The sequence below is a fragment of the Ascaphus truei genome, chromosome 16 (genome assembly GCF_040206685.1).
Source record: "Ascaphus truei isolate aAscTru1 chromosome 16, aAscTru1.hap1, whole genome shotgun sequence".
Classification (NCBI taxonomy): Eukaryota; Metazoa; Chordata; class Amphibia; order Anura; family Ascaphidae; genus Ascaphus; species Ascaphus truei.
The window spans coordinates 48605995-48627086 of NC_134498.1; the positions used below are offsets into that span (position 1 = coordinate 48605995).

General features: G+C 43.0%; 1 protein-coding gene across 1 annotated transcript; it reads left to right on the plus strand.

The window, feature by feature from the left end:
- The first annotated feature begins 2670 nt into the window (after window positions 1–2670).
- ZDHHC15 (zDHHC palmitoyltransferase 15) lies at window positions 2671–20826 on the plus strand. The gene is made up of 12 exons (XM_075573502.1): window positions 2671–2848; window positions 5458–5484; window positions 6392–6486; window positions 6801–6921; window positions 7500–7569; window positions 9679–9711; window positions 11460–11580; window positions 12404–12536; window positions 17213–17339; window positions 18130–18239; window positions 18393–18472; window positions 20689–20826. The coding sequence occupies exons 1-11, from the start codon at window positions 2731–2733 to the stop codon at window positions 18434–18436; spliced, it is 999 nt and encodes a 332-aa protein (XP_075429617.1). The 5' UTR covers window positions 2671–2730; the 3' UTR covers window positions 18437–18472; window positions 20689–20826.
- Window positions 20827–21092: the final 266 nt, after the last annotated feature.

A 21092-nucleotide genomic window follows, 5' to 3' on the forward strand; every position in this document is an offset into this window, starting at 1 on the left:
CGTTTTTGCTCCTCTTTATTTCGCATGCGTTTTTCTATAAGCGCAGGTGCGGGGAGGGAGGAAAACTGCTCTGCAGCAGCTCAAAGCTCAGAGCACAAATAAAAAAAAGCTTTTGTTCCATCTCTAGCAATTTAAATGTATTTCTGCGAAGCCCGCGGGGTGATATAAAGAGGGGACATAGTGAGGGAGGGTGAGAGGCTCGCTGATTATGTACAGGCTGCACTTTCCCAGAACTCTTTGTCTTCTGCAGTGTTATATTAGTAATGTATATAGAGAGCACTGCAGTGTTATATTAGTAATGTATATAGAGAGAGTGCTGCAGGGTTATATTACTGATATATAGAGAGAGCACTGCAGGGTTATATTACTGATATATAGAGAGAGCACTGCAGGGTTATATTAGTTATGTATATAGAGAGCACTGCAGGGTTATATTACTGATATATAGAGAGAGCACTGCAGGGTTATATTACTGATATATAGAGAGAACACTGCAGTGTTATATTACTGATATATAGAGAGAGCACTGCAGGGTTATATTACTGATATATAGAGAGAGCACTGCAGGGTTATATTAGTAATGTATATAGAGAGAGCACTGCAGGGTTATATTACTGATATATAGAGAGAGCGCTGCAGGGTTATATTACTGATATATAGAGAGAGCACTGCAGGGTTATATTACTGATATATAGAGAGAGCGCTGCAGGGTTATATTACTGATATATAGAGAGAGCACTGCAGGGTTATATTACTGATATATAGAGAGAGCACTGCAGGGTTATATTACTGATATATAGAGAGAGCACTGCAGGGTTATATTACTGATATATAGAGCACTGCAGTGTTATATTAGTGATATACAGAGCAATGCAGTGTTATATTAGTGATATATAGAGAGAGCACTGCAGGGTTATATTACTGATATATAGAGAGAGCACTGCAGGGTTATATTACTGATATATAGAGAGAGCACTGCAGGGTTATATTAGTAATGTATATAGAGAGAGCACTGCAGGGTTATATTACTGATATATAGAGAGCACTGCAGGGTTATATTACTGATATATAGAGAGAGCACTGCAGTGTTATATTAGTGATATACAGAGCAATGCAGTGTTATATTAGTGATATACAGAGCAATGCAGTGTTATATTAGTGATATATAGAGAGAGCACTGCAGGGTTATATTACTGATATATAGAGCACTGCAGTGTTATATTAGTGATATATAGAGAGAGCACTGCAGGGTTATATTACTGATATATAGAGCACTGCAGTGTAATATTAGTGATATATAGAGCACTGCAGGGTTATATTACTGATATATAGAGCACTGCAGTGTTATATTAGTGATATACAGAGCACTGCAGTGTTATATTAGTGATATATAGAGAGCACTGCAGTGTTATATTAGTGATATATAGAGAGCAATGCAGTGTTATATTAGTGATATAGAGAGCAATGCAGTGTTATATTAGTGATTTATAGAGAGAGAGCACTGCAGTGTTATATTAGTGATTTATAGAGAGAGAGCACTGCAGTGTTATATTAGTGATATATAGAGAGCAATGCAGTGTTATATTAGTGATATATAGAGAGCACTGCAGTGTTATATTAGTGATATATAGAGAGCACTGCAGTGTTATATTAGTGATATATAGAGAGAGCACTGCAGTGTTATATTAGTGATATATAGAGAGAGCACTGCAGGGTTATATTACTGATATATAGAGCACTGCAGTGTTATATTAGTGATATACAGAGCAATGCAGTGTTATATAAGTGATATATAGAGAGAGCACTGCAGTGTTATATTAGTAATATATAGAGAGAGCACTGCAGGGTTATATTAGTGATATACAGAGCACTGCAGTGTTATATTAGTGATATATAGAGAGCAATGCAGTGTTATATTATTGATCTATAGAGAGCAATGCAGTGTGATATTAGTGATATATAGAGAGAGCACGGCAGTGTTATATTAGTGATATACAGAGCAATGCAGTGTTATATTAGTGATATATAGAGAGAGCACTGCAGTGTTATATTAGTGATATATAGAGAGAGCACTGCAGTGTTATATTAGTGATATATAGAGAGCAATGCAGTGTTATATTATTGATCTATAGAGAGCAATGCAGTGTGATATTAGTGATATATAGAGAGAGCACGGCAGTGTTATATTAGTGATATACAGAGCAATGCAGTGTTATATTAGTGATATATAGAGAGAGCACTGCAGTGTTATATTAGTGATATATAGAGAGAGCACTGCAGTGTTATATTAGTAATATATAGAGCACTGCAGTGTAATATTAGTGATATATAGAGCACTGCAGTGTTATATTAATGATATATAGAGCACTGCAGTATTACATTAGTGATATAGAGGTGTGTGTGTGTGTGTGTGTGTGTGTGTGTGTGTGTGTGTGTGTGTGTGTGTGTGTGTGTGTGTGTGTGTGTGTGTGTGTGTGTGTGTGTGTGTGTGTGTGTGTGTGTGTGTGTGTGTGTGTGTGTGTGTGTGTGTGTGTGTCTAGGCGGGTGCTATTTTGCACAATTCCCACTAGAGGTCACTGCGGAGCAGCCCTGACGCATGCGCATTGTGTATCTCATCGGGCCCCACACAAGCCCCTCCTATTTCCCTGCGCCAATCGAGCGCCGAGTGTGTATGTCCCCGATAGGCAGCCCCAATACTGTGAGCGCCGAGCAGGAAGATGTAGGCTGAAGATGGCTGTGTCAGGGGGTATGAGGAGCTGTCAGAGGGTCTTCTCCTGGCTGCCCGTGCTCATCATAGCTCTGGTGCTGCTGTGGTCTTACTATGCCTATGTGTGGGAGCTGTGCCTGGGTAAGAGGGTGTGTGTGTGTGTGTGTGTGTGTGTGTGTGTGTGTGTGTGTGTGTGTGTGTGTGTGTGTGTGTGTGTGTGTGTTCACACTTGTATTGTGTGTGGTCACACTTGTATTGTGTGTGTACACACTTGTATTCTGTATATGTGTATATTGTATTTATTAGATGTGCTGTGTGAATATCTTATATATGTATTGGAAATCTTAATATATATGTGCATTCATATCTGGGTAAATGGTATTGTGTGTGTGTACACGTACACACACACACTTTTATTCTGTGTGTGTGTGTGTGAGCGTAAACTCTGTAGGCCAGGGGACTCCTTTCCCCAATGCTTCACTGTTATGTGTTATTTAATTATACTTCCCTGTGTTAGGTCATATGTTAGGTTGCGCTTATAGTGCCGCGATGCGACATCGCCGTCGTGTCGCGGCAAAACAAATGCTTATAGAGCACGCGACGGCGCTACCAGAAATCTGGTAGTCACTGATTTGATTTTTGGAGAGACAGTCGCCGCGTGTGACTGCCTCTAAACCAATCACAGAGCGCCTATTGCACTCTGCCCTCCCCCTTGGTGGCCAGCGACATATCTCAAACCTGAAATACAACTTTTGCGAAGTGACATCATCGGTCCCGTCGCCGGAATTATAAGTGCAGCCTAATGTCAATCTGTAAAGCGCTGTGTTGGCGTTCTATAAAGATACTATAAATGTATATTATTTGTTGCTAAATCTGTGTAAACATTCTTGGTTTATTTATAAAAATGTATTACCAGGAAGTGATACATTAAGAGTTACTTCTCGTTTTCACGTATGTCCTGGGCATAGAGTTATGATGACAAATACATGGTTACATTAAATGAACAGAGTTATACATTATATTTATAGACATTGCAGGACAGTTAGAGATAATATATGTATCAGATTAAAACGTGAGACAGCTTTAGTTTTTAAATAACTTAGAACTTGCGTGTGGTAGGGGTTGCTTAGGCTCAATACATAGCCAATCTACAGTAGTTCTTTGAGCATTTCACAGTGATGTGTGTTGTAGTTGCATTGTAAAACAACGTGTCATACAGTATTGAGTTGTAGAGTGTGTTTAGTTTGCTAAGGTGAGTTTGAGATGCTGAACCATATACTGTCCCCATAGTGTATAATTTGCATCTGCTGTGCGATGCGCTTTCTGACCAGCGGGTTTAGGAAGGATTTGTTTCTATAAAAGTACACCTACTTTGGCATAGGTTTTTGGATGTCAGAGTATCAATATGCAACCCAAGTGTTAAGTGGGAGTCAAAACATATGCCCAGATATTTAAAAATAGTGACCGGGTCTAGAATAGTGTTAGTTGGTTCTGATTTGTAGCTCTGTCATTGGTGCTTTAGAAATGTAGCCATGGTCCCAAATACCATATTTACCCTACTGTGTTGTCAGTGTTTAAAAACAGTTTGTTTTGGGAAATCCAGTTTTCAAGTATTGAAAAATCAGATTGCAGTACATGTTCAAGGTCAGTGAGGCTAGGGCTGTGTGCATATAAGATTATGTCATCTGCATACATGTGTATTGAAGCTCCCTTTCAAGCTGTAGACAGATCATTAATGATGAATGAAAAGAGTAGGGGCTCCAGAGCAGAGTCTTGCGAGAACCGCAGGTGACATCCCAAGGGTTAGAAAAAGAGAAATATTGGGATCTACCTGATAAATAGCAGTGAAACCAGTTTAAAGAATGTTCCCTTATTCTAGAGCACTGGAGCTTGTTTAACAAGATATGATCAACAGTATCAAAAGCCTTGGCAAAATCTAGGAATATTGCAGCAGTGAGTTGTTCCATTCCACACTGGATCTCATTGCAGATTGGGACAACTCTGGCAGGTTTCCAGGTCTGTGGGATTTGACCTGTAGACAGGATAGAGTGGATTAGGGAGGTAAGCGGTATGTTAATGGCTGGGGCACCGAGTCATAGGAACTTTGATTGCACTAGGCCAGGTCTACATTGGCTGCTTCGTTTTATAAGGAGCGCTTGTGTAATCTCTCCTTCAGATACTGGCGCAAATTGAAAATTGCCAGCACTGCTGGGAGAGGGTGGGGCTGTACGGGTTCTCTCAGATTGAGCTTAATGTTTGTAGTTCGATAGTTTGATAGTAGGGAAGTAGCGCACCACACATTGATTGCGTTTGCTATGTAAGTGGGATTTGTCAGAGTAGTATCATCCTTTTTGATATTAGATGGTTGTTGATGGCTGGAATATATTGTTGATGACCTTCCAGAAGTTTGCTGGATCTTATGTTTTTTGGTGAAGATTGTCAGAGTAATGTTGGACTTTTGCTAGTCTTGTTTGCCTTGTGCATGTATTTCGCAGGCACCTGTATTTATTAAGATCCTTGGTAGCATCAGTTACTTTGTATCTGTTCCACAAGGCATCACCAAAATAGTAAAGTGCAATAAGGTTGCTTGTAACCCACAGAAGTTAGTTGATAGCTGAGAAAAAACTAACCGTAAATAAAACTGGGAAATTTCCTCAATGGAATATACAGACGCCAGATAAATGGAAATACATTCAGACGGCACAAAATATAAATAAAATGATTGTTTTTTTTGTTTTTGTTTTTTGCAGTGACGCTAACAAATCCCCTGGAAAAAGGTAAGTGATCTGATCGCTGTGTATATCAACAAACTGTGTGTATGGTATATGTAAATTGAACTGTGATATGTTGAAGACTTTTGAAGATAACAACAAAAGCTTAAAGAAGACAAAGCAGCGACTTATGGTTGGGAAGAAGCAAATCATTGCACTCAAACAGTACGATGGATCTCTCTCTATCTATCTAGCTATCCATCCATCCATCCATCCATCCTTGAGCGGAACGCAGAGTTGGGATGGTGTATTGCGAGAAATTAGGGCTGAGATGTAAGGAGGGGCATAAGAGTGTAAGGCTGCGGCTTTGATAGGAAGCCAGGAGGGGGATTTCAGCAGGGAGACGCTGAGACAGATTTAGGGAACAGTAGAGTGATTCTGGCAGCAGCGTTTAGGATAGATTGTAGGGGAGACAGGTGAGAGGCAGGAAGACCGGGCAGCAGGAGGTTACAGTAATCGAGACGGGAGAGAATGAGGGTCTGAGTCAGAGTTTTAGCAGTCGAGTAACAGAGGAAAGGGCGTATCTTTGTTATATTGCGAAGGAAAAAGCAACAGGTTTTAGATATGTTTTGAATGTGAGGGGAGAATGAGAGAGAGGAGTCGAGTGTGACCCCTAGGCAGCGTGCTTGGGCTACTGGGTGAATGATAGTACATCCAACAGTAATGTGGAAGGAGGAAATAGGGCCAGGTTTGGGAGGAAGTATGAGGAGCTCTGTTTTTGCCAGCACCTGTTGTTATATACATGTGTGTGTTCTCTCTGCACACACCTGTTGTTATATATGTGCGTGTGTGTGTGGCATTTCCAGCATTGACGTCATTAAGCAGTAGTGTTAAATAATCGGTGCTTTTCACTTGTGATAAAATGAAAGTGCGCTGTTTTTTTGCTGCCTGATTTCCGTTTCCTCTCTCTCAGTTGGATATCTCATCGTGTTTCACTGGCTCTTTCTTCTTTTCGTCTGGACTTACTGGAAAGCGATTTTTACACCACCGAAGCAGCCCACTAAAAAGGTACAGAGTTATCCAATCAGAAAGTACATCCCCTATTAAAGTGCAGCACGTCACTGCTACAACCAATCAGAAAGCAGACAGATTCTAAAAGCTCCTCCCCCACAGCCAATCAGACAGCAGCTATTTTCTGAAAATGCACTACTGGTTTACTCCAGCCAATCAGATGTTAGGCAGATCAAGAGTGCAGACCAATCAGAAAGCAGACGTATAATTAGTGCGGTGCAGGACTGCATGGGATTTCTCACGTGGCACGCAGTGCGTGAGACGTTCCTGTGGCTAGACGTGGCCCTGAGTGTCTGTGCTTGTGGTTTCAGTTTCTGCTGTGCTACACAGACAAGGAGCGGTATGATAATGAGGAGCTTCCGGAGGCCCAGAGGCAGATCCTGGCCGAAGTGGCAAAGAAGCTTCCAGTTTGCACCAGGACTGGGAGCGGAGGTCTGTGACACGCCGGATTACTGTCCTTACAGATCCAGCAGTCTGATACAGGGGTGCGCAAACTTTTTCCCCTGCTGCTCTCCGCGCGCCCCACTCCCTCCTTACCTTGGTTCCCGGCGCCTAGGCGTCATGACGTCACGTTGCCATAGCAACATGTCACATGACCCTGCTGCGTCATGGCAACGCGGCTCCAGATACTGAACCACAGTAAGTACGTTTTACAGAGGCCTTCACCACTTTCCCGACGCTTCATTTAAGTGCCTTCGGGAAGCGCGCGGGGCCTCTGTAAACACCGCACCCCCCGCAGTTATTCTCGTGCCCCCCAGTTTGTGCACCGCTGTTCTAGATGATAAAATAACTTACCCAATCAAGGGATTTGCCTGAGATTACACTGGTTACTTTGGTGGGCATTGAACCCTTTGCTCTCGTGCACCCCACTGCTCTAATTTCTACTGCATGGGACCATCCACTCTGTATTCCCCTAATACTTTCAGATGTGGTAAATAAGTATTAAAACTTGTGGCTGTCGCAGCAGAGCGTTGGCCAGGACTGACCCATCCTGCGTTTCTGCTTTTCAGCGATCCGATTCTGCGACAGATGTCAGGTGGTGAAGCCGGATCGCTGCCACCACTGCTCCGTCTGTGGGATGTAAGTTACGACTCGCCACTGCGCGCTAACGGCTCCGTGCAACTTGTAGGGAGAAGGAGCGGCTCAGTGAGTAAACGACACTGACTGGCACTGAGAGTTTGAAGCAGGGGAGCCTGGTTCAATTCCCGGCGTCGGCTCCTTGTGACCTTGGGCAAGTCAGTTTATCTCCCTGTGCCTCAGGCACTAAAAACATAGATTGTAAGCTCCACGGGGCAGGGACCTGTGTCTGCAAAATGTCCCTGTAAAGCGCTACGTTAAAACTAGCAGCGCTATACAAGAACATGCTATTATTATTATTATTATTAATAATACTTTTTTTTACTTATGAGTGTAATTGGCTTTCTTAGGGTGTAATCACCCATCAAGAAAGCATTTTACTCGTGTATCTTGCGAAATATGAATGTGTTGAATTTCTCCGGGAACACTGGAGCTATTTTCTATTTATCGGACTAATTATGTCGCCGTAATTACTTTTTAAACAAAGGACAGAATGTGGAGACTTTCAGGACTGACGTCTCGTCACCGAAACACAGTTTGATAAAGATTGTAAAAATCCATCCAAGCTTTTGCTTACAATGTTGGTTGTTACAAAACGACGATAGAAATGTCATATACACTAACACAGACACCCAGTGATAATGCTCCCCAATGTGCTCAAATTAACATCAATGGATCATATTCAAATGAATAATATCGATGAGGACAAATATCATGCATTTGTGTGTGCAGAAGTAGTCTCTTTAAAGTACTTGCTGCCTGGAAAACTCGAGGACTGACTCTCAATCTGTCACTAGAAACTTGGATATTCGAGTTCTCCTTGGAGCAGATTTATCGTGAATGTTGGACGCCTGAAGATGGAAGAATTCCCCCACAGATTACAGGCGATGGATTATAATATCATCTGTTTTGATCCTCGCGTGCATATGAAAAAAAGAAAAATACAGTGTAATATGTCTCATACAGATATGACTTCCAATGAATCTTGTGATTCAACGCTCACAATTTCTGTGTCTTTAGCCCATCATGGAGAATTATATTTAGAGCGGTTTCACTATCTCCCTGGCCTTTAATTCGAATACTAGAACTTGGCTAACTTGTCGATTCACTCCTCAAATAGACAAAATAAAACTATCTAGTGTGATATGTTTATAAATGTAATACACAACAATATAAAAAGCAGGTATCGCTCTCACGAATTGCACGTTCTTTTGGGTGTTTAGGATGATAATCCGGTACTCGGCAGCGTTCAAGGCTCAGTTCCCGGTCACCCCTGAGGAAGGAACCAAAACGCGTCGGGTGAAGTCGGATTCTTTGGGTGTGTGCCTAAACACGCTGTCACGGAGGCTAGCCTGAGTTCCCGTGGATACCCTGTGACGTCGCCTTTAAGCGCAGGAGACGCGGTGCCTCGCCATCAGGAAGAAGAGGTGCAGAGAGAACGCCAGCCGTGCCTGATCAGAGTCACCGGGGACTTGGCCTGAACGCTGCCGTGTGCAGTATTAAATGCGCAATTCGTGAGTGCGATACCTGCTTCTTATATTGTTGTGTATTAAGTTTAGAAACGTATCACACTAGATATTGTTTTATTTTGTCTGTGAGGAGTGAATCTACAAGTTAGCCAAGTTCCAGTACTCGGATTAAAGACAGTGGAAATAGTGAAACCGCTATAAATATAATTCTCCATGCTGGGCTAAAGACACACACATTGTGAGTGTTGAATCATCAGAAGTCGTATCTGTATGGGACGTATTGCACTGTTTCTTTATTTCCATACGCACGTGAGGATCAGATCAGATGGTATAATCCATCGCCTGTAATCTGTATGGGAATTGTTCCATCTTCAGGCCTCCATCATTCAGGATGAGTCTATACCAAGGAGAACTCGAGAATCCAAGTTACAAAATGACAGTCTGAATGAGCGACTGTCCTTCGTTCCCTTCTAGCTCCTTGCAGAGGTTTCCTGCACCCAGGGCTCTTTCTCAAGCACTAGCACCTGTGCAGGAGTGAGCCCCGTCCCTGAAATGCATTGCACCTCTTTAGCACTGACCGTGCTCACTTACCTGCATTGTCCTGTGATACTCTGGGTGTAACTTTGTTTCCCTCTGGTCACAGGTGTGTTCTAAAGATGGATCATCACTGTCCTTGGTAAGTTCCTGATGCAGCCCTAATACTCTCTAGTATTTGTCAAACCCAATTTGATTTAGAGGGCCTCTCTTATAACGTCAGTTACTATTGTACTTACATTATATATACATGGTGTGTGTGTGTGTGTGTGTATATGTGTATGTGTATGTATATGTGTATATGTATATATATATATATATATATGTATATATATATATATGTGTGTGTGTGTGTGTATATATATATATATACACTCATTTCCTGAGTACTTACTGTCTGTACAGCTTTTCACTGGTATAATAATGCTACAAGTGTGTATTTAGAATTGAACCGCACCTTAAATAAGTTTATGGTGGGTAATAAAGTGACAAACCCTCCTGCGTACAGCACACAGCAAATAAAAATCTCACGTGCGAACACATTCACACGTCTCAGACACGTCTGCAACCCTGCCTTTCCCCATTATCTCTTGGCATACAGTGCTTTCACTGCAGCAAGGGATTCTGGGAAATGACATGCAAATTAGCACAGTTTCACCATTTGCTTCAAATCCATTTTGACATGGACCCCTATAAGAGTAGGCCTGCCGCATAACACAACTTTGCAGCACAGCCTGGGTTAAAAAAAAAAGCAGAGCCAGTTAACCTACTCACAGACAGCAGTTCCAACCTTTTGGGTCTCATCAGTATGGGGCTGGTTATACCGGCTGTGCAATTTGAAACTGTGCTCATTTGCATGTTGTTTCCCAGAATCCCTTGCTGCAGTGGAAGCGCTGTATGCTAAGAGATAATGGGGAAGGGCGGGGCTGCAGATCTGTCTGAGGCGTGTGAATGTGCCACACGGGGTATTTTCATTTGCTATTCATAATTGGTAATATACACACCTACAGATTCGGTCTTCCGTTCCCTCGCGCCTCCAGGAACGCTCCGTGGGCGCTCCGTTGGCTGCCTGCGGAAGGATTTGTGCCTCCCCGCAGCGCGCTTTCACCCGCTATGGCTTTTAAAAAGCCGGGTGACGCACGCGCACACTTTTCATGCGCGTGGCACGGGTGGGGTTGCCGTGCAGGAGCCACGAGGGGGCTACGACAGAACGGAGGAGTTCGTCTGAATTTGATTGTCGGTGTGTATGGTGTGACACTTTGTGTACTCACTGATTTCACCATGAATCCCTGAACAGATTGTCAGCCCTTTCTACTAAGGATTCAGTATTCCTTTAAAACCGCTGTGAAGCCAGAGACGCAGGGACATACCCAATGCATAGGGTCTTTGCCCTGTACCCTATAGTACAATGCTGCGTTAATCATCCCTATAATGATCTCTGTGAGTGAGGCTCCTTTCACACATGTTTATAAGACCACAAATAAAACTATGGTGCTGGGGAACATTATTACATGATTCTTTTTCACCTTGTTGTCACTCGACATACTTTCACATTTGATTTACTAGTTGGGGTATAATACTCTCTCACCATGGTGGGGTATCTTCATCATGGGAATCCTGAAAGTGTGGAGGAGTTGGGCTAATTAAATGGTGCCTCCTTGTGTTTTCCCTTCTCTGAAAGACAGGAATGGGGAGCGTGAATTTTTATAAGCGTACAGGCCAAATTTATCAAGGGGACGCCCTGATCTTTAGCTAAAGAAAAAGTCAGTGGAAGAATAAGAGGATTCTGTAATATTGATCCCATGTCGCATTTTCATACTTTGTGATTATAATTTTTTTACCCCTCTAGCAAAATCAGGCTTAGTACAAACACTGTTATTTTTTTCTCAGGGTGAACAACTGTGTTGGTTTCTCAAACTACAAGTTCTTCCTCCTGTTCCTGGCATACTCGATGCTGTACTGTATATACATCGCGTGCACTGTCTTCAGATACTTCCTCCTGTACTGGACAGTAAGTTGTTGAGTTTCGGCATCATATCAACCAAATATAACTCCTGTCGCCCCTGTCCTTCTCAAAAGCGACTCATCTAGCAACATGGAGAGGTGTGTGTGTGTGTGTGTGTGTGTGTGTGTGTGTGTGTGTCTAGGAACATGAAGGAGTTCTATATGTATATACATAGATAAATATTATATATAAAAGTTTTTTGTTTTGTTTTTACCCATACACAAATTTCTTTTAATTTCCTTTGGTCTCCTGATCACATTATTTTCTGTAAAAAAAACACACAAAAAACCCTTTTTACCTTTTTTCTGACGTGTAGAAATATCCAGCGATGTCTTTATATCATTTTGGCACCATTGTGAATGTCCTTGCATGCTGGCCCGGATGGCTGTACCTGTGTATGCAGCTGGCACAGTATATGTACCACTTAGTGCTGTACCTTTAAACACTCGGTCTAAGTCTGCTAAATGCTGCTACGCCGCAGGCACTTTAAGGGCAGTGGAAGTGAATAGAATAGTAAGTAAGGGCCTCAATGTTTCCTTAATGAAGGAAGTGGGTGCTCATTTGCATGTCATTTCCCAGAATCCCTGGCTGCAGTGCTAAGAGGTAATGGGGGCAATGCAGACCTGTCTGAAACGTGAATGTGCTCACACGTGGGATCTTTATGGGCTTAAGAATATCCTAAGCCTTTGTTTTAGGATTCTTACCAGTATTTCCAACTACCCACGTACACTGGGGGGCAGCTCCCTGCACCCTGTTCCCTTCCCGTTCTCCCACAGTCTGTAGTTACACACCCCTCTCTGTTCACTCAAAAATCCTTTTGCTCACACAGGGAGAGTTATCGAACGGCCGCTCCAAATTCCACGTGCTGTTCCTGTTCTTCGTCTCCCTCATGTTCTTCATCAGCCTCATGTTCCTTTTCGGCTATCACTGCTGGCTTGTCAGCCTGAACCGGACCACGCTGGGTAAGCTGCCGCATGAGCCATTGCATTGCACGCTGGTACTGAAGGGGTTAAAAAATGATTCACCTTTTCCTGCCGCTAATAAAAAGAAACGGGCTGCGCGATTCGTGATACGCGCACGGGAATATGAAGTGCAAAAAAACGTAGAACATTAAATGTGGATCTGTAAAATGAGCGGCTGCCAACTGGTGAATCTGACCACCTGGTCAGGTATACAGAACAATGGAAAACAGATACTGCGCGACGCCGAACGCGAATTTCTGCACAATGAGACCTTTCACTGCAATGAAAGGGAATGTTTCCAATGCAACCAGAGAGAAAAATACAAACGGATGCACCATTAGACAAATATACATACAATAGGTCTGAGTGATACAACCACAGAGGATGTCCTTAATTGTAGTGTTCAGTCACCCCAATGATGTAGATCAAATCAGGTGAATCTCAGCATATGTGAATAGAAAAACATGCCAAACATAGTATAATACTGCGTGTAAAAATAAAACTTATACACATGATAAACTAATAATGAAATCCTCAGAGGTAGTAAGAAAGATGAACAAAGGTACATTTAATAAACATTAAAAAAACAATCACATGTATAATATTGTGATAGAATCCACTCCACGCCTGTCAAACTCCTACTAACAGGAGGTAAGTATTATGCATATATCGCGGCTGCTTTTCTCCTCCGGCTGATGCTCCCGGAGTCCCCGGGGCGTCTTCTCCAGACCAGTTGGTGTGTGTGAGTTCCCCATTAGTCGCCAGAGTTGTGGTGATGCCTTCTCTCCATCCTACCGGCATCCTACTGACTGCCTCTCTGGAATCCCGCTTGTGCTATCGCGTGAGCGGGCGACGGAAGCCGGTTCTGGCTTCTCTGCACTCAGGACGCTGTCCCTGAAGATACTGAGCACCCCTGTGCTCGTTTCGCTTGCAATGGCATTGGCCTGTGGACTTCCTCACCCTACGCGTTTCACAAAAACCTTCGCTTCGTCAGGGGTGTATTGTGTGAGAGTTAGATCCTCTCTCCCATTAAAATAGTCCCATCAATTAGTCCATTAGGGAAAATCATGTGAGGACAAAAATCAATACAAAATTCTACCTACATTCCTTGCTATTCCTAAACCTCTGACTGCTCAAATGCTAAGAATAATATTAATCCAAAAAAACAAACTTACTTTCTTGCTTTATTTCTACCTCTGAGGATTTCATTATTAGTTTATCATTTGAATAAGTATCATTTTTACACGCAGTATTATACTATGTTTGGCATGTTTTCTTTTCACATATGCTGAGATTCACCTGATTTGATCTACATCATTGGGGTGACTGAAGACTACAATTAAGGACATCCTCTGTGGTTGTATCACTTGGACAATAGTATGTATATTTGTCTAATGTTGCATCCATTGTTATTTTTATCTCTGGTTGCATTGGAAACATTCACTTTCATTGAAAGGGAAAGGTCACATTGTGTAATAATTAGCATTATGCGCCGCACAGTGTCTGTTTTTCCGTTTTCCTGCCGATAATGATACGTTTGCACGCCCCATCTTCCACAAAGGTCCTTCAAATGAACAATATCTCCCCTCAATCCGTCCACATATACCACCTGTTGCGAACAGCACACAATTGAGCACATGACTTAGATATGCAACCAGGTTTAAAACACACGGCTACTCTAACGAACTCACCTTTCTCCTGCGCAAGGTACTTCAAATTAGTTCATATTTACCCTTAGTTGCAATCTATCTATCCGCTGCTACCACTAAAGATAAACGCAAAAAATGTAAATTTGCCATGGTCTTTGGTCCCTGTTTACTAATGAAAAACTATGCACTTAACACACACAAATCTGCTGTAGCAAAATATGTCCAAAATTTTTATTTACTCTCTACAAAGCATGGAACAGTTCAATCAGAGCCCAAAGTATTACTTATTAAAGATTGATTTTAATATACAAATACACAGTGCTTAGGTTACAGAAAAATTATTATTACAAGAACATACAGTTATAATGTATGCAGCCAGTTTCTTAAAATAAAAAGGTAAACATTCAAGAAGCTCTATATGTTACCACATGTCAAAGGTTCTTCCCAGAGAGGTCACAGGCGTAGAAAAGATGAGAGCTTGTGTGTCTGATCCCAAAACACACCTGTGTTGAATTCTGATTTAATAACTTCTTGCTATGACTTATGTACCATTCTTCTCCCATTAAAAGCAACCTAACCTCACCCCTGTCATAAATTAGATCTGGCTGACATTCATGGCTTGAAAGAAAAAAAACCTTTCCTGGTGACTTTTAAAGTTTGACTCAATATATAAAAGACATCCTAACTTTATTTCCATAACACACATGCAGACACCATTTTTACTGTTGCGTCTGTATACATAACATTCACGTTTCAACATAAAATATGACCACATCACGTCTATTTTTCAAGGAGAAACGGATATCTGTCTTTGGCACCTCTTAATCGTGAAATATTTGACATCATTTGATTCGTCTAATCGCAACGGTTACGAATATCTATTGGTTATTCTTGCAAATAGCTGTCAGGCCCACGGTATCTTCATATTTAATAAAGCCCACAAACTAAGTGGTGATCTGTGTGTCACCTCTCTCTCTATGGGATGCACAGGGGATATTGCATGAATGTAAGGTTTTCTTTGAGGCTGACAGCCCAGGATATGGGTATCGTCTACAAACTTCCAATCTAAACATTTTTTCACTTTTAGTGGCCATCCGTGCTAACCCCCTGCTAAAACTCCCTTTCTAAATCAACATTGAAACAGGAAGGGTCTTGACCTGTTATAAAAACAAATGCATTTGTTTTTGACAATTTGTATCCAACATTAACCCCTTGTGTGCCAGATTGAGTAGATTACCCAATATATTCAGCCCTGTTCATTACACAGGGATATCCTGAAAACCTAACCTGTTGGTGCGCCCTTAAGAACTGTTGTTGCCTACCCCTGCCACACAGGAATTACTTCCCGTCAATCAGAGCAAACGGTGTTTATTTGTATGCTTCCTAAAACTCTTAATTTACAAGTAGGTGTCTGGATTGCTAGAGAATTACAGGAAAGCAAGAAATGACGATGAAAAGCTCCTGGTTTGTTAAAAGGCCTGATCAATTAAAAATAAAACATTCCTTTTTTTAAATGGTGTCACAGGTTGTATGGTTAATGCAGCAGAACAGAGAGATATGTAACTTATATCTTCAGATTGAAACATGCCTCTAGTTCTCTAGGACTCCGAGATGAATGAGTTAAATGCAGTGAAAATCCAGATACAGCAGCGTGGTCCTCATATTCACACTGCTGACCATGTACTGAGCACTACACAACAGAAGGACTAAAACAGACAACTTCTCTGCGTCGCAGAGCTTACACTCATTTCTGAAAAGCAAGAGCCTGTTACAATACAGGCAGGGATTTCTGCTTTGCTAAAGGATATGCCAACATACCTCTTAGAGCTGGGGCGGCCAACTCCAGTCCTCAAGGGCCACCAACGGGTCAGGTTTTCAGGATATCCCTGCTTCAGGACACATGGTGCAGCCGAAGACTGAGACACCTGTGCTGAAGCTGGGATATCTTTAAAACCTGACCTGTTTGGGGGTGAGGGGGTTAAACTGTAAGCTCTTTGGACCAGGGACTCCATTCAGCCAATATTTACTTATGCGTTTAATGCAAGTATCCCTGTTTTGTGTTTTTATGACACTGTGTTCTGTTTGCCACATTTATGGCTGGTGCTGTATACAGTAACTAGAACACATCTGAGTGTGTATTTTTATTGTGCAGCTGGCATGCTGCAAGGAGTGACATTTTTTGTGTTCATTTCGCTCTGCTTGAAAACGGCAGCAAACTATGCAAAACCTCTTATTATAACGTCCTGTTGCTGTGGCAACGTACTTACAGGCGTTCCAAACTCCTGAGTAATTATGAACCTTTATTGCAAAGGATTATTGCTTAATTAGGAGCATTGTGCGTGCCAAGTCTCAGGTTGTCTTGTACAGTATGTCTGGGTTGTGTCACGCACAGAATGACAGGACGCTTACTTCCTGTGCCCGGGTGCTTTGCTGCAGACAGCTACTCGCCCACACAGAGGAGCAGAGCCCCCTGTGTGGCATTCTCTGCATCTATACTATGCCGCCTAATTAGTACTGCACTATCTGTCACACGTTACTGCAGCCGCGGCACCCCATTAACTCTTTCAGTGCCAGGGGCGGCTTCACTGGCAGCAGAGGGGGCAAAGAATTCAGAACAGAAAATCAGACCGTTGTGAGAAGAGAGAAACACCGGAGTAAATACAGATAAAACTTGTATATATTGTGTATAAATAAAATCGTGGCGAAGGGGGCTTTAATCCATTTACATTTAGGAGAAGAGGGTATTTGCTTTTTGCAATGTCACAGGTAAGCGGGAGGTCGTCCATTACTCCGTTCCCATTGGCAGACATTTTTGTTCCGTCCCTGAATTAATACATTTCGGGAGGGGTGCACGTGAACCAGGTGAATCTCCTGCTGCAGAACTGCTGAAGTATTGTGTTGGCAGATAAACCAAAACAATGAGAGAGAGACCGTGCAGGTTGCCTCTTTGAACCATTTGCCAGCAGGGAAAGGCTCTTGTAAGGATTGAACATGGCGGTGATTTCTTCTTCTTCTGTATCTTCTCAGAGGCATTCTCAGCCCCAGTGTTTCAGAGCGGACCTAATAAAAATGGCTTCCACCTGGGCATCCTTAAGAACCTGGAGCAGGTGTTTGGGAAGCAGAGAAAGCTGTGGCTAATTCCGGTGCTCACCAGGTAGGCGACTGGCTTAGAGGAGAGTGGGTACCGGTGATTCGTTGTAGCAATAGATGTATTCGCGCAGCTGCAGTGGTTACTGCATTCTGTTAGCTGTCCAACTCCGGCCCATGTGTAACATGCTGTGAAACCGCTTCCCGGTGCTAGAGAAGATTTCAGCTCCAGTGAAATGAATGGACTAAAATGGTCTGTAGCAGTGCGAAAACCACCTCAGCATATTGAGTAGGGTCCGTTGTGCGAACAACTTGGGTCGCAAACACCAGTTTGCAGCCTCGAGCTGCTACCTGTAGCTACACTGCAATTGTTCCGGGTGTATATTGAAACTTAGTACATAGCTGTATATGTTTACTGTCCGCAGCAGGGTACAAACACTATACAACCCACTCATTTGTAGCCCTTTGCACTATAAACAGGTTGAAATGCACCTACATCATAATGAAGCCTCATGTTAGACGTTTGATATGTTTAATTGTTTATCCATAATTACTGATAAACAGGCCTTCTTGGTGTAACTAATTAAATAATGCGCGTTCTTCACTTTTTGGAAATATGAAGCAGAAGGAAAAGGGTAAATATGTCATTGTATATTTAAGTGTCTGTGTGCGCTGCGATGGCTAGCTATATAGATTGTGCAATGAGCTGCGAGAGGCCTGCTCCCTCCCACATATAGGTGTTCTGTGTGCCACATTACACATCGGTACAGACCTGTCTCTTTGCTTCCAGCTTGTTTGTCTGAGTGACGCGCCCCTGACCTTCCTGACCTTCACTCTCTCTCTCCCTTCCTTCCAAGCCTTGGGGACGGACTTTCGTTCCCAATTAGATCCGTTTGTGAATCCCGAAACCCGCTCCTAGCCAGAGAGAATCAGTGGGACGAGGACGGGACCGATGAGGAGAACCCAGGTAGGAACACAGGACGAACGTTAACCTTGTTTGAACGCTCGGGTGATTGTATCAAGCCGCCTCAAGGATGTTCTCTTGTGTCAGCGGTAATAAAGCTGCCTGGTACATTTAATCAACACACAATCGCCAACATCTTTCATTCCTGTCTTTTAGCTTATTATGAATCGTCAGATGTTGCCATAGAAATGGACACATAGCACTGTGCAGGTGCAGAGCTGCAACGTTTACAGAAGGTCAGTTCAATCTTTGCCATTAAAAGGGAATAGTTTTATTTATTTTAACCTTGAGTGTCTTTCTTCCAACTCTTTCGCTGTTACATTGGCTCTTATGCATGGCTAAATAATGACACTAAATGCCTTTCCTGCAGGTCTTATAGGTTTATTTTCTATCACAATGTTTCCTGAAGCAGCTAGATCTTATTTACACATTTTTATTTCTGAAATGCTTAGCCCTGGTATACAGGCTTCCATAAATGGATGAAAAAGGTTACCCATGTTTTGTATATAATACACGTTTTTGGTTATATACCTGCGTGGTGCTGCTTCCTTCATCCAGTTTGTCCCCGGGATGTCTGTCACATTAAGATTGGGGGGGTGTATGGGTGCAGAGGTGTGCAGTATGTACAGTATATATCATCCGCAGCCCGTGTCTCCCCACTGCTGGATGAAGCCTCCCCAGTGATCTCCCAGGTCCTGCGGTTACAGCCTCTCTCCTCCACGTCGCTCCCACACATTCCCTCGTCCCATCCTCTCCAGCCCGTGTCTCCCCACTGCTGGATGAAGCCTCCCCAGTGATCTCCCAGGTCCTGCGGTTACAGCCTCTCTCCTCCACGTCGCTCCCACACACTCCCTGGTTCCGTCCTCCCATCTTACATTTGGTCGTCGTCTTGGTCTTTTAATCTCTCTTGGAATCCAGCCGAGATCCATCTCTGTCCAACGATGGTCATTTCATCGTGCAATATATCCGGCCTGTCGCCATTTTCATTTCTTCCCCCCCCCCCGTGTGATGATGTCAAAGACTTTTCTTTGCTTCCGAACACATTCATTCTTTTTCCTGTCTGTTTGGGTAATACCCAGCATGCATCTCTCCATACTTCTCTGTGTTGTCTGAAACTTCTGAGTTACCTTCACATTTAGGGTCCAAGTTTCACGCCCCATGCATGAGCACAAACAGAATATACTGGTCCAAAGCTTTCCTCGTGAAGGACCGTGGAAGGTTCCCTTGAAATATTGACTTATTTCTTCCAAATGTGTAAGATTATTACCTGCCCTCCTCGCTTTAGAAGTGTGCTGCTGGTAAAAGAATTTGCCTTACATACATGGAAAACAAGAGAACAGATCCTGCTCTCCTACCAATTTGGGCTAAAATATGCTAGTGACGTGTACATTTAGCACCTATATCTGTGTAACACCCACAGTTCACCTTTTATAATAAGGGAACTCTGATACTGGTCAGCTTTTAATTGCACTAAAGCATATGCTTCATTTATTTAACCCCTTTAGGGAATTTTCACATGTTTCACAAAGTTTAGTCCACGGGACAATAAGAAATCGCATATATTCAGTGTAGGTCCCTGCTATACGGAGGTTACCGTGACGAGGTTGGCGGCTTGAATCAAGTTGTGATCAAAAGATGCAACCAAATGTCTCCTTTGTCACATGGACTTAGGCTCTAAATGTTAACACGTCACTAGTATATTTTACTTTTAGTATTGGGGGTATTTTTATATGGGTTGGGGTATTTTTTTATATGTATTGGAGGTTTTTTTATATTATGTATATGTATGTGGGGGTTATATGTATTGGTTTTTTTTAGATGTATTGGGTAGGTGTTTTTTTTGTATGCATTTGAGGGGGTGGGGAAGGTTGTATATATTTGGGGGGAGGGGATTTTTTGGGTATGTATTTGGGGGTGGCAATTTCTTTTGGTATATATCTTGTGGGGGGAATTGTGTGAGGGTGGGGGGAATTGTGTGAGGGTGGGGGGAATTGTGTGAGGGTGGGGGGAATTGTGTGAGGGTGGGGGGAATTGTGTGAGGGTGGGGTAATTGAGGGAGAGGAGAGGGGGGTGAGTGAGGAAAAGAGGAAGTAAGAGTGAGATGTCGGAGAGAGAAATACATGCAAGGAGTGAGAGGGGGTGAGATGGAAGGGAGAGAAATACATGGGAAGAGGGGGAGGGGGAGAGGGAGAGAAGAGAGGTAGCTCATGAGGTGTGACATGGGGGGACGGCTTGCAATACCGCTGACATGGGGGGGGGGACCCTGCTTAAAATGTTTGTCCTGGGCCCCATGATTTCTGTTGGCGGCCTGATTAATACCTTTTTATATTAAGGAAAAACTGGAGCACAGGAATAAAGTGTATTTGTCCACCTCTGTGTACCTGTGCTAATGAATAAGTGGTGCTACAGTAGAAAGACCATGTTTCCTATATTTCCTTTGTTTTCTTTGCAGGGGCCAAAGCATACGGAAATCGTGCCTGGAATTCCTGGTGCAGAGACGCCGCATCCTGCCCTCCTCTCCCTGGATACTGCAGATTTCGCCTCTCGGGAGCGGCCCGTGCTGTGTTTCGGGGCTCTGCTGTGTGTTGGGGGGGGGGGGGGGGGGGGAATGTGTATCTCATGGGGGGTGGGGGAGGGGGAGGAATTAAGGAAAAGAGACCAATTATTGTTGTGTAGAACTGTGTGCAGTACTTCCGCGCTGAAGAGCTAAATCCATTCCCACTTGGCTATTAAGATTTATGGCCAGAGGTATGAAAAACGTGTTTCCTGTTACTGGCTGAGAAGGCCTCAGTTTGTCTCTTATCATTGTGTTAAGGCGGGGGTTCTCCACTCCCGTCCGCAAGACCCCCCCAACAG